This window comes from Anser cygnoides, chromosome 3, assembly GCF_040182565.1.
Source record: "Anser cygnoides isolate HZ-2024a breed goose chromosome 3, Taihu_goose_T2T_genome, whole genome shotgun sequence".
Taxonomy (NCBI): Eukaryota; Metazoa; Chordata; class Aves; order Anseriformes; family Anatidae; genus Anser; species Anser cygnoides.
In genome coordinates, this window is record NC_089875.1 from 107,923,534 (window position 1) to 107,937,679 (window position 14,146).

The following is a 14,146-nucleotide window of genomic DNA, read 5'->3' on the forward strand; positions in this document are numbered from 1 at the left end:
ATCTAATGAATTGCAATGGTAGATAGAAAATATTTATTATGTGAAAGAACACATACAGTAACTTGCGTACTTTTTCCTGTATGTGCATTTGTGTGCATGTGTATACCTTTGGGTTGGAAGGGACCTTAAAGATCATCTAATGTCAAAGCAGATCAGTTTGGATCTCCTTTCTTGTGTCTGTGGAACACTGTGAAAAATGGACAGTTCTTCACCTGACGTCAGTTACACTGCATTATAATCTAAATGAAGAGTGTGTGCTTATGCGGCTGTGCACGTGCCCCACATCTTCACAAAGACTGTTGGAGTGGGGCGGTATTTATAAGACTTTGTTGTAAGTCTTACCTCAATACACTGCCTCTGTGGGTGAGGAATGGAAGAAATGAGAGCAAGGAGATGATTTCAGAGCAAGGGCTTAATTTAGATCTTCTGGAATGCAATTCAAAATAAGCTTTCTCCATTGACTGTAGAGCTTAATGAGATCAGCTTCATTAGTTTGGTGATAACATGTATCAATACCCTGCCCCTTCTGTGGCTCTTTGAACTGTACGTTCTGTTTGTTTTTGAATTGTGATATTCTGGATTTTGAAAACTCTAGATTCACGCGTTCATGTAGCTAATACACAAAGCGCTTGTGTTAATTAGCACTTGTGAATAATGACACCCTGTTTTTTTTCCTACCAACATGTTGTGCTGTCCAGTAAGCCTATAGATTGCACAGGGCAATCCTCTCTTCTCACTGTTCCGGCAGATGGAGGCCTATCTAACTCTTGTCCTCATCAATCTTCTCACTTTTCTCCTCCAGACAGGTAGAACAGTTGTTCTCCCTCTTTTCTGTGCTGCTCTTTAATCCTTTTAACATGTTAATACACTCTTGACACATTAATTTCACATGAACTTTGCTGAACTTATAACTGCACTTATTGCTAACCCAGACACTTTTAGAAAAAGTGACATTGAAAACCATGTCCTCTGCTTGCTTCTTTGTGAGCACTGATGGGAGGTAAGTTGCCTTGATGAATCATACGATGAAAGGGGGGTGGCTAATGTAAAATCAGGACAAAGCAAACCAGGGTTAAAACTGAAGTTGATTAACATGATATCAAAAAAAACACCAAATAAACAAAAAGGAAGAACTCGAGTGCCCTCGCTGTAGTGTCGGCTTCCTTTGGCTGTGGACTCTCTTTTACAGAGCTGAAAGTGGGTACGGACATTTTTATAATTTCTTAAATTCAAGGTGTCTCAAGGTTCTGCAGCCAGGCCCTTTCTCTCCATTAAGTCAGTGTAAACATTACAGCAACTAAGTTAAGCCGTCTAAAGTATGTGTCTGAACATGACCTCTACAGTTCTGCTTTAGTGTTCGGGAAGCTCTGAGTAATAAATTGAGCTAAGCTGGTCGTTATCTCAATGTTGATGCCATACTAGGTGCTTAAGGCTGTATCAAAACTGATAATCTTGAGGGTTTCCCAGCTTGTAGATCTGCTCTCTTTAGCCTGACCACGTAGCAGCACCAAGCTGAGGTGAGACCCTGGGGTAATCAAGAACATTCTCCTCAGTGTTTGTAATGGGAAGGTAGGGCAGGCGCACAAGTGCAGGCCTGGAGCAGTGATGTCTCCTGTATGGCTCTGTGAACTTTGCTCAGGAGTCCTGCAGTGTAGACATACAGCTAAAGTGCCGAAGTAACTTGTCTGTGTCTGCAACTGTTTTCCTCTGTGAAGTAAGAAACACTGCTATGGCCACCCCAAATGAAGCTCACAGCTACTGTTGTGATATGTACATGAGGTAAACCTCTTTCCTTCTGTCCGCTTTCTTAGTTTATTTGACTTTAGTCAAGGCAGAACTCTTCTTCAGGTCACACTGCTGCCTTTGCTTTCAGTAGGAAACACTGCTGAGATCAGCATGGTGTGTTGCTGCAGAGCTGCCAGCCACAGGCCAAGTTCCTGTCTTTGACATCAGGTTACATTCAGGGCATGCAGAGGTTGTGTGAAGGAACACACAAGTCTGGGACACAAATATTCAGTGTTTATGGGATATGAATTGGATGTGCTGGTCTAAATGACTGAGCTGAGGTTGCCCTTCTTTCTCATGCAGCGTTGACAGGACTGGTGGCTCTAGTTTGATCTGCAGTGTCTGCAGCAATCTGTGGAAGGTGAGAGAATTTTGGTTGGGCCAGTGCCTAACTTAAGGACAGAGGAATTGCATGAAAGTCAAGGCGTAGTTCAGCCTGAGATACAAATGTCTCAGTGATGTAAGAAATAAAATCCCTGAGTCTTTGATTCAGTGAAGTCTGTACAGATTACTATTCACTGGATTGCAAATCCTGCACAGCCTTGGTATTCAGCTTTATCGACACCTTGTGTAAGTGTCACATTAATCCAAGATTTAATTTGAACTAATGGAGCAACGAAAATTGAAGGAATGTGATTGTGAGCTTTATTAGTCTTCAGTGTGATTTTTACTTTGGTGGCAATAGTATGAAGGAAATAGCAGCTGAAATAGTCCCTGAGCAGATAAAGGAGACATCTGGCATCACATATGGAAGCAGAACTATACAAACAGGAAGTAAACAAGCAAGACTGTAGTAGGCATAATTGCCATCTGCATGTATAAACTGTTGCTGTTCCAGAAGGGTATTAGGTGGAGAGAGTAGCTATTGAGTGTTAAACAACAATATGGCATATGAAGGAAAAGCAAAGGTATTTATTTCTCTGTAATGGTAGAACAGCTCACAGTGGGAAGCCACCAACTCCATGCTAATGGATGGCATAGGAAATTCCAGCTTGTCTTCCAGAAGATACAAAGAATGCTTTAGTATCCTTTTATACAGGCAGGAACATAATTTACACCGTTTGCCTAGTGGATGCATGTTTACAGCCTGATTTGATGGACCTTTTAAATTAAGATGCTGTTACAGTGATAATTATGGTCTACCCTGAGGTTGCATTAGTATTGTGCAGCAAGCTCCAAGGAGGAATCAGCTGAAAACAATTCTGAAGATCCAACGTGCTGCTACTTCTCAAATCTTGTATTTTATTGTATAAGATTATTTATAGAATGTGAATTGTGCTTGAGTTGAAAGTTCAGTAGATAGCATGTACTCTGGTGTATACGCTGTTTTGGGAGAGCGGGTGATGTTGTGGGGTTAGATGTTCAACCCTTCCTGATTTACTGTGGTTATACTTGAACTATATCTTCTGTGAACCGATAACCAGGACTGGTGCCTGGATCATGGGGCAACCTTTTGTGGCAGGAGCCTTCTCAGAGCAGAGCTCTATCTGTGTTAATGTACGCTATTTCTGGCACTTACGTGTGTGTGGCTGGGAACACATATCATGGTTCTTGGTGCTGAGTAACACCAGCTTCTTCCCCACTTAGTTTTGTGTACAAGGAAATTGTATTTTCAGAGAAAACTCTGGAAAAGGCAGAGTTCTTCCCTGCCCCACTCTGTGTGTGGTCGGTGTTCTCACTGCAAACTACAGAGTTTCTAGCCCAAAATGACGTAGTGCCTCTATTCTCTCATGTTATCTGGCTGGCTAAGTGAACTTGAGATGAATATACCGCACAGCCTAAACTGGAGATTTTTCAAAGTAAACAGTAGGCATTTGGAAGGTTAAAATGTATGTAGTGCGCAGATTAGTTTGTGTGGTGACAACACTTCCTTAAAGCTAGATTTTGGGGGCTTAAAGTTGCAGTAGAAGTATTATAGCTGGCTGAGACTTTTTGAAGTTCCCAGGTTCCTATATTCCAAACTTTCAGTGGGCCCTAGATGCATGGAGGGTATTGGAAATCCTGCAGATCTGTCAGTGGGATATGTAAAAGGTGTTGAAAATCCCAACAGGCATATCTTGAATCCTAAGAGCTTGAAATGCCTTTTACAGCATATTCCATCGATTCTTTCATCTGTCAAATGGTAGGTGATATCCTAAGGACTAATAAATATTTGAAATTCTTGGGCACCACTGTTGAAGATGTTTTTAGGTCCTCTTATAATCTTAACAATTTAGTTAGATAAATTAATTACTTGTAGCTGAAGAGTTTTTGTGTTTGCCCCTATTCAAGGTGTATGCTACTGCAACAAATCTAAAAACCAGCAATAATGGAGATAATTAAGTTGCTAACATTCAGATGTGAAATTCACAGGTTTCTAAAAACTGCTTTATGTTAGTGTAAAGTAATTATTTTCCTATGACGAATAAATTCCTGAGCAAGCTCTACAAAACTGCCTTATGTTGAGAGAACAAAGCTGGTTTGGGTGTTCAGTTTATCTAGAAGAAAGTATAAATCAAACATGGAGAATTTAGACTAAATGTGTGAAGCCTTTTAACAGTGAAGGTAGCTCAGCTTTGGACCTTTGATCCACAAATGTTGTGGATTGTTTTTTTTTCCTTGTAGTTTTTAAGTCAAGATTGTAGTAGTATACCAAAGTCTGGCTCGCACAGCCACAAATGTTGTGGCTCAAATAAAAATAATGGTCTTTCTTCAGGAGTTTCCAGGAGAAATTCTAGGACTTGCATTATGCAGATAGGCAGAACAAATAATTAGGATTTTTCATTTTGCCCTTGAAATCAGTGAATCATTATTTATTAATGGCTAACTTGACATCATATTATTGACTTCACCACATTAAAAATGTGCTACAAACTGATAATTTACTAATAAATGATTAAATATTTCATATTCCAATAGGCAGCAAAACAAACAGTTAAATATTTTTCCACTGGGAAGGCTCACATTCTTTGTGCACTGCTCCTGCTGGTTTCCCTAAAAACATGTGTATGAAGATAGAACTGAACAAGTCAGTAAAAGGAAGTAATCAACTGGATTCCTTAGACTAATTTATTATTTAGTCAGGGTAAAGTGTCTTGTTGATGTGAGTGAATCATTTCTGCACTTCATGTCCATTATAACAATACTAACATTTCTTCATCTGCTGCTGCTGGTGCCAGCCCCATTTCACATTCTTCTCTTCTGCACAGAAAAAAAAAACCCACAAAAATCCTCATGAAACTTTCACATCCAGTGCTCTTGTCCCCTCCCTTTCTGCTTCTCAAAGCTTACTTCTGTGATGGCATTCACTAAAAAAATGACAGATGATGAGACCTCTGATTGCCAGTCTGAGAAGATCCTGAACCGTTTGAAATGTTTTTCCATGCTTTCACACTGTCATGTGGCTGATAATAAATACAAAATACTCAATGCTTTGGGCTGGTGGATGTCGGTTTGGAAAGTGCTTAGTGCATTGCAGTTATTTTTATTTTTGCAGTATTTTTGTAATAAGCATTATTTATATTTGTTTGTTTGTTTTTCTTCAGCCCGTCAGGTTCACGCCCTTCTACTCCTAAAAGTGATTCAGAATTAGTCAGTAAACCCACGGACAGGAGCGGACTGAAGAATAATCCACACATGCACTGGGCCTGGGGAGAGCTACCCCAAGCTACAAAGGTATCCAGTGTAATTGGTTTATTTCCTGATGGCACCTATTGTGCTTTAATAGGCCAAATGTGCTTATGTTATTGCTGACTCCTGAAGAGGGAATGGATCCTGTTTTATATAAAATTGTAACATTTTATGTAAGAAGATTACATTTTGCTCCTTAGGAGATACAGAGAAATGCTGTGTGCCATTTCACAGCACAGATGATATATGGTAGAAAATGGAAAAGTACCTGAGACCTAGTCCTGTAAAACTTAGAAGCTTAAATGAAGTATAAAAATAGAACCCAACGCCCTTTGGTAAATCACTGAAATTCATAAAGGGCCTTAGATGGAAATGAGGTGGTTGGTGTTAGCAGTTTGATTCACAAAAAATAAAATTGGCTGCTTGAATGCCTAAGTCCGGCAGCACCTGCGCTTCTGTATCTCCGCATGCCCAGATGTGCAGCTCTCTTGGCTGAGCCCACTGGCTTGGTGCCTGTCTCCAGCCTGAGGCCTTTTGGCTTTTCCGAGGGCCCTGCTAGCTGGCAGGATCTGTAGCGTGCCAGCAGCGTTGCCTCCCATGCTGCACAGAAGCCATGTGCAGCTTCAGGTCAGGTGTGGCTGGCTCCTTACCGTAGCTGTTGACCCAGCGCATTCATACAGGAAAGGGGAGGTTAAGGGCTTACATCTGCCTTGGGATGAGAGGAGCAAAGATCATCTTGAGAATCTGATATCCTTGAATTGAACATAACAGGTAAAACTCTGGCTGTTGCATTTTTAAGAGCGTTTCTTTATAGCAGTCTGTTTATTTTCCCTCACAGACCAGTTCCCTGATCAAAGCTAAGGAACCCAGCATGGTAGATGTAAATCCTTCTGAAAGCACTCACTTTCGGGTCATCCAGAGTGCTCCTGTGGAGGAGTTTAACACCGTGTCTCCTCTACCTGCCCTTGGACAAGCAGATGCAGCAACTGCTGATGAAACTGAGCCCTTGCCAGCTGAGACAAACAAGCCAGAGACAGAGTCTGCAGGAGCAGCTGTAGCACCGTTGCCTGCCAATGAAGAAATAAAACAAGCTGCAGCTTGCTCAGCCCAAGCAGTTGAAAAGACAGATTCCCCTACCAGAAAGAAAGGTAAAGCTGTTGATTCTGCACTTTTATATGTATGATTTTTGTCTTTAGATCTCATGGTGATAAAGCACCCCATTGTCATATAAATTAATCTGTGCCTTTAGGGCACTTTGAGATCTGGAAAGGAATAAACTTTAAAAGAACCATCAAAACCTAGCGGTGGAGCAGGCAGCTCACAGGAATGAAGTAGTAAGACGCAAGTTCTCCTTCACTGGGGATTTTTCCATATTTGATGAATTCAGAGATTTCATTTTTGGTAGAAGCCCGTTTTACATCTGCTGATTCACCTGCTTTGATCACTTTCGGAGTTGTTCTGCAGGATGGATAGTTGTTGAACCCCTGTATTCGTGTACAAAGTAGTAATATGTATTTTGCATGAACAACAGATTTGCTGTAAATTAAGGTAAATTAAGGTAGTTTTGTTTTACATAAGCAATTTCAGTAGTTGTGTTTAGTTGGTACACATCTTGTTTTGAATTTGTGAGATACAATTCTGTCTGCTTTTCTGCTTCCAAATTCCAAATTCTTGGGATCTATACCCATGTTATTTTATTCCAAATGTTAAAATTTTCACATGAAATTTACTTACAAATGTTATGTTTTAGAGCTCTAATTATTCTATAATTATGAAAGCTCTATAAAAGCCTGATTTGTGCAGATGTTTTTTATCAGTAAACGTACAAGTTTTTTAGCCTCTTCCACATGCTTTTCAATATCTCTGAAGACAAAAAAAAAAAAAAAAACAAAACTGATTGCTTTTGTGATGTTTCATGTTGAAAATCCTGACAGCAAGAAGCTGGGGCTTTTAGAATGAATTCCAAATTAAGTTTGGCCTTATACCAGTTACCTGTCTAGACTTACCAGCAGCACCAGAACAGAGGTGGCACTGCATATTGGTGCTAGTGTAAGACAGAAGATTTGTGTTCAGCTCCATGCTGTCTCGCTTGTCTTCTGCAATGGTGCATGTGTGCAACACGTCAGCTGTATGTTTGAAAGAGTGAATTGTCTCCATCAGCATGCCAGGTATAGTCTGGTAGTGACTGTAGTGATGATAGTCTGTTGCGTTGTTTCTGTTTTGCAGGGCGATATTGAAGATTAATTATGTGGAGATTAAATGCTTTGATTGACTTACAGTAATAATAGGCCTGTGGAAATGCTTATGAAAGTTTTTCTCTTTCTGTTTTCCTGTAGTGACCACTGACTTCTAATTCCCAGTGGTTTTGTCTGGAACAGTGAGGCTGCAGCATGTCTCAAATTATGTCCTATGCTGTCTTGTTTGTGTCATTGAAGCGTGAATAGTGTATGCAAGCAACTTGGTTTGAAACTTTTGGCAGTACCACTCAATGCAACTGTAGTTCACAAAGTGTTACAACTTGTCTTCTTTCTCAGTCCTAAAATGAATAGCTAAATTGCAATAACAATTCTGGCTTGTTACTCAGAAAATATTTGTTAATAGGCTTATTTATGCCATCCCTTACAGACAAACGAAGCCGGCATCTTGGTGCTGATGGCGTCTATTTAGATGACCTCACTGACATGGATCCAGAAGTAGCTGCACTTTATTTCCCCAAAAAGTATAAGTCCTTTGTTTATATTTCTACTATTTAAATAGCTCTCTTTTCCTTTCAAATTTAGATTAAATTGTTCATGCGAACTGGATGAGACCTCCTTTTTAAAGTACAAAGCTTTATTTTCCTTTTTTCACGTTTTCACCTCAGCTTGTAGAAAGGAGTATTAGAGCTTCTGGATGGCTTGGCATTAGGGCCTAAAAAGTGTGCTTAAAATTGTTTTTCCATTTTGGTCACCTAAGCATCATATATTGATTGTGGTTTGTTATGTAATATACACTGATGTTTGTGAGTGTTACTCACATGCCCTGGGAGAGCAGTTGGCCGTGGGATATATATATCCCCATGTCCTTGCTTATTACTGTGAAGAACATAGCTTACTGCTAACAGCATAAAATTATTGCTCTTACATTGTTCTACTGTGGGCGATCGCCTATAAATATGAATGTTAGGAAATCATTTTTGAATGATGCACGACAGATTTATGTATGAAAATATTTTATACCAAACATACAACTTCCAATTTGTTTCAGTCTTTATCAGAATCTCTTTTAAAATTTCTAATCTTCTTTCCACATCACTCTAGTCATTTGACTAAAGTCATTGAGCAACAATTAAAGCAGCTTGCATATTTTATTTTTCTTTCTTGCTTAAACTCAGCTGTTGTAATATTAGCATTTCAATAAAACAGAGGAAGATTAGTAATATAGAGGAAAAGGCTGGATTGCAAATTCCTTTCTCAAATGCATTCATATAAATGGAATGGAAAGCAGAACTTGAAGAGCCTGCACTTTGTAATAATGATCTCATCTATACACAAATTTTAAGTGGATATAATTGTGTTGTTTCTTAAATTTTTAAAGATCTTAATAGCTTATATGTAAAGTATTTTATTTATATACACGTTTGACATAAATATACAAACATATACATCCTTCATTTTGGATTTAGATACCAGTTTATATAATTGATATAAATTCAAGAATAAGCTATATTTGTTCTTCCTATGTGAGAACAGTTCTACTAGTATAAACTCTGCTTATAGTAGTATTATTTTGTCTAATAAGCTTTTACAGTTTGTCTTATTTTTTCTGTCTCATGTAAATGAGCTGTACATGACTGGTTTAGGAAAGTAAGTAGAAGCAATCTAATTTTGAAGGTTACCTGAGGCCTATGCTACTTTGTTTAAATTTTATGGCTAAAACAAGCAAATTTATTTTTCTGTATTCTTAAGTATGCATCAGATGTAAGCTGTGCATGTTGAGGGGAGAGAATTTGGGAATGGATATGTAAAGACTGAATGTCTGATTCTTCTTTTTCAGTGGGGATAATGTACAAAACAAGAACACAAATGACACAGGGCCGTGGTCTGCCAGTCAGTCTCCGCAGTCTTTTGGGAGCTCAGGTGTTGACAGTGGTGTTGAAAGCACCTCAGATGGAATCAGGGATTTGCCCTCCATTGCCATTTCTCTTTGTGGAGGCCTTACTGACAACAAAGAAATAACCAAAGGTATTGACTGACCTTTTGAATTACAGGCGTGTGCTATCAGACAAGTTTTAACATCCTTGACCGAGGAAACAGTGCCCTCCTGCGGCTGTATCTAGGAATGTGTTGAGAAAATACCATCCCTGAAATGACAAGTTTCATAAAATTTCTTTATGAAATTATTTCATAAAATTTCTTTATGAAATTTTATGTAAACTGATAAGGGACTTCTAATTTTAACATATTTTAATAATCTGCTGTATTCTAGGAATATGTATATATATATATATAGCTAGGAAGTACTCCACTGTCCATGTCAGAAATGAAAAAGATCTGTAAATGCAGACACCTGCTCTGTCTCCAGGTTCTTGTGTGATTCTTTAGATAAATCATTTAGAGTGCTCTGTGCTTGAAACTTCTAGCTGCATACTGTGAAGATAAATGGTTTAAAACATGCTTATTCTGCAGTAATATGGAGGCATAAACCCACCTGATCCTGATGCTACATTGATTTCTGTTAAGAAGATAGTTTTTAAAGCATTTTGAATATATTGAATATATTGTGATTTACGTTTGTTGTTCAAATCACCTGTAAACTATGGGTATTTTGTGGAAGGAGTCACAACTAGTGGAAAGGGTGTTTGCTCACAGATGTTTTCCTTTTGCAGTAAGCCTTAGAAGTGATTATTAAGTTTTTGCCCATGGGTTTACGTATATGTAAGCCCACCTGTTCCTGTTCCTAATTTGGACAGAGGATCAGTGGAAGTGATGATAAAGTACTGCTTTACTTTGCTTAGAAGCCTGAGTTTCCTCCTCACAGTTACATCCCTAAGCTTTTACTTAGCTTGTATTATGAAGGAGGAAGACACTCAACAGCTCACAAAGAAACCCTCAGCATCTGCTGAAACTGAGAGTTTCTGAACATCTTGCTTCTATATTACTGCTGATCTCATACCCTAGTAGTCAAGGGCAGACTATGAGTGGGAAAGCTATGTGTCTGAGTTAACGCTAAATTTTTTAGGTTGGTTCATCCCAGGAATCTATAAATGTATGATTTACATATGCATTTTTTTCCCCAACAGAAGAGTTCTTAGAACATGCAGTAACATATCAGCAGTTTGTGGACAATCCTGCTATCATTGATGACCCTAACCTCGTGGTTAAGATTGGAAATAAGTAAGTATAGTTCAGGAGAAATGATTCTTGCTGTCACAATAAAAACACTGCTTCTGGTACTTCAGTGGCTTAGATCAATTTGACCATAGCTGAAAAATAGGTTTTGTGCATTCATAGTGTAGATTCATCTAGAAAGATTCAGCTCTCCAGTGAATTCAGGTTCTTCTTCTTCTACGTACCTTTCCTCCTTTAAACTGAAAAAGCAGCTTCAGATGACCTGTCACAGCTAACTAACACAATTTGAATTTCAAGAAGCTAGTATTAAATGCTAATAGTGTTCACACTCAATTGATAGAGTAAAAATGAAATAGGTTGTGAACTTGCTAAGGCTTGCCTTGAGTAAATTTGAATAATTAATATTTACAGGGACATGGCAGTCTGCTTGCAGACCTTCCGTACCCAGCAGGTTGTCTCTATAAGCTGAATATTTTTGCTGACGTGCCTCTATGGAGGCATTGCTTTTCAAGACTTGTCAGACTTCACCCACTCAACATGAGACTTCTGTTTCTGGAAGGCTGAGACATTATTTCATACGTTTATATTGCTGGACAGTGCAGCACTATGGCCTATGCAGCTCTATGGAGGATATTTTAACTTGACAGCCCCTTGCAGCTGACATACTGTGTTTCGAGTAGAAGAGACATAATGACGTTGTGCTGCAGTTAGAAGTTAGGCTACCCTTAGTTATAGACATTGCTCATAAAAATCTGATGTGTCCAGCACATCCTTATTCAGTAGTTTTTAATCACAAATGTGTTTGGTATATGATGACATTGTCTCCTCCATCAGAGAAGGATAACTTGAGAGGTGTATAGCTGACCCTCTCTGCAGTCTGAGGTGAGTCATTTACTGCTTCCCTGCCTTAGTCCTCTGATATTTGAAGGTAGTGTTCATGTGCCTGCTGATGTGTTGAGAAGAGGAGTACTCAGTGAGGATCTTAACTGTCATGTGCTCTAGACAGATGATTGATACTACTGTCTGCAACGTAAGCTGAGCTGTGTTCAGCACATCATAGCAAAACCATAACCTTATAGACTCCAGTCCCTAACCTTTGTATAGAGCCTTGATGCAAAAACAGTGAAACCTGCTCGTAAAAAATGTAGCTTGTGTTGTGATAATGAAGTACAGTAAGGAATGGATGACAAATACCATTTCTACTTAAGGACCTAGCTTCTCTTGTGTTTCTTGAAAAGTATATGCCATACGTACCTATGAATATACTGTGGAATAAGGTGAGACTACTGTTGCTGGTCCAGGCCAGAGTTTGACCTGAGTTAAAGGAGCTTCATGGGTTTAACATACCAGGTGATAAATACTAGGTTGTGCATTGGAACCTTGAGATTACAAAATGCAGTAATTGTCTCTCTTGAATGCCTAGGTACTACAACTGGACAACAGCTGGTCCCCTTCTGCTGGCAATGCAGGCATTCCAGAAACCTTTGCCAAAGGTGAGATTGAATATGAAGGTTAGTCAGAGTGGGAGCTGTGACGTTCTGCCATTTATTAAGTTTCATCATTTACTATGGCAGAGAAAAGGAGTGGTTTTACAAAAGCATCTGCATATCTGTTATATCTATTCACACATAATCATTCACTGAGCTTATACTAAGAGCGAGCTCAATAAACAGGATTAAATTTGGTCTGTGAATACTTTTTATTTCCTAGGCTAAGATCATTACAACAGTGGCAGTGACTAATAGCTACGACTGTGACAGCTGTATGGTGGCTTATATTATACACATTGAACCGTCCAGTTACATTCTGGTGCCACAGAGATGCTCAGGACAGAAATACATTCTACTGTGGAAGTTTATAAAGGAGCAAGTATCAACATTGGCACTAATGTGTGCTATTTAGCCATGAATTTAACACATTTTGGATCCTACACTTTCCTTCTGCCACCTGCAACCCAGCACGTTTTGTGTTTGACCTATGTGAATTCAAATTCTATCTCTATTGCCGTAAATTTAGAGTATTCTGGGTTTTGGAGAAATTTTTGCTCTACCACCGCGTTCTTTCTGATTTAGTGCCACATTACCTATATATGCAGGCAAGCATAGCTACACTGTAGTATCCCAATATAAAGTAAATGTATCATAGAAGTCCCAAACATCTGGTTAACCCTTCTTTGAATTTCAGGATGTTGCAGAGAGAGATTTCTTTTGTGTTTTACTGCACGTTAGTAATCATCAAAGGTGGGATTCACCCCACCGAACTTGAGTGCCTACAGGAAGGACTATAGTTACTCTACTCTACATTTATGTTTGTTGATCACTTCCGCAGAGTGATTCAGACCTTGTTAGGTGCATATTGGTCTTCACTGGCAATAAAAAGAATGTAGGGTAACTGCCTTTCTTATTCAACATGTAGGTGTCTGATCCAAATCTCTAGACTTTTGCCTAGGAAGGATAAATGGAAACAAGTGGTATGAAATATTTTTCCCATTGAGGGAAATAGCAATTCCTTCAATCCTACTGTTTTTCTTAACCAATTGTTTATTTGAGTTTTTGGTTTACGTTAATAATGGAACTAAAGAGTTAGAATATTAAGAGACTTTAATCAAAACAGGCTTTGTGAAGTGATTGAAAACTGGAGCTATTGCAAGAATCACCCATGTTCAGCAAAATGCGCTTTAAACACATGCCTAACTGTAAGCACGTGCATGTGGCCTCACCTTGAGTACTGTGTCCAGTTTTGGACAGCACAGTATAAAATGATATAAAACTATTAGAGAGCATCCACATGAGGGCTACAAAGATGCTGAAGGAAGTGGAGGGCAAGATGTGAGGAGCTGCTGAGGTCCCTTGGTTTGTTCAGCCCAGGGCAGAGCAGGCTGAGGGGAGGCCTCATGGCGGCCTGCAGCTCCCTCACGAGGGGAGTGGAGGGGCAGGCGCTGAGCTCTGCTCTCTGGGGACAGCGACAGGACCCGAGGGAACGGCATGGAGCTGGGACAGGGGAGGGTCAGGCTGGGTGTCAGGAAAAGGTTCTTCACTGAAAGCGTGGTCGGGCACTGGGACAGGGTCCCCAGGGCAGTGGCCATGTCACTGAGCCTGATGGATTTCAAGAGGCATTTGGACAACGCTCTGAGATGTAGGGTCTGATTTTGGGGTGGTCCTGTGTGGAGCCAGGAGTTGGACTCTGATCATCGTGTCTCTCTTCCAACTCGGGGTATTCTATGATTCTGTGGTCTCATTAAAAGTCAATAGGACATCTGCTTGAAGTTGTCCAGATGTTTGAGAACCTCCTTAAACTGTAGCCATAGTCCTCAATGTTATGTTCTCTGTAGCTCCATCTGCACTTTTTTTTATACGTTTAAAAAGTTCTCTATTTACTTGCTCAGCTTCATTCACTTCTCTGTCACTTCTTTCTTTTCTAAT

General features: G+C 39.5%; 1 protein-coding gene across 8 annotated transcripts in view; it reads left to right on the forward strand.

Annotated features, from left to right (window-relative positions):
* The window catches only part of LPIN1 (lipin 1), a 76,624-nt gene that overhangs the window by 42,997 nt on the left and 19,481 nt on the right, over positions 1-14,146 (forward strand). For 7 of the 8 annotated variants that reach the window (XM_048071282.2, XM_066994945.1, XM_066994948.1 and 4 more), the window contains 7 exons: positions 699-806; positions 5,310-5,439; positions 6,233-6,542; positions 8,020-8,113; positions 9,430-9,617; positions 10,676-10,769; positions 12,148-12,217. In XM_048071282.2, coding sequence (XP_047927239.2) covers positions 699-806; positions 5,310-5,439; positions 6,233-6,542; positions 8,020-8,113; positions 9,430-9,617; positions 10,676-10,769; positions 12,148-12,217 — 994 coding nt within the window. The remainder of the gene's footprint in view (positions 1-698; positions 807-5,309; positions 5,440-6,232; positions 6,543-8,019; positions 8,114-9,429; positions 9,618-10,675; positions 10,770-12,147; positions 12,218-14,146) is intronic. The other variant, XM_066994941.1, reaches the window with a different exon arrangement.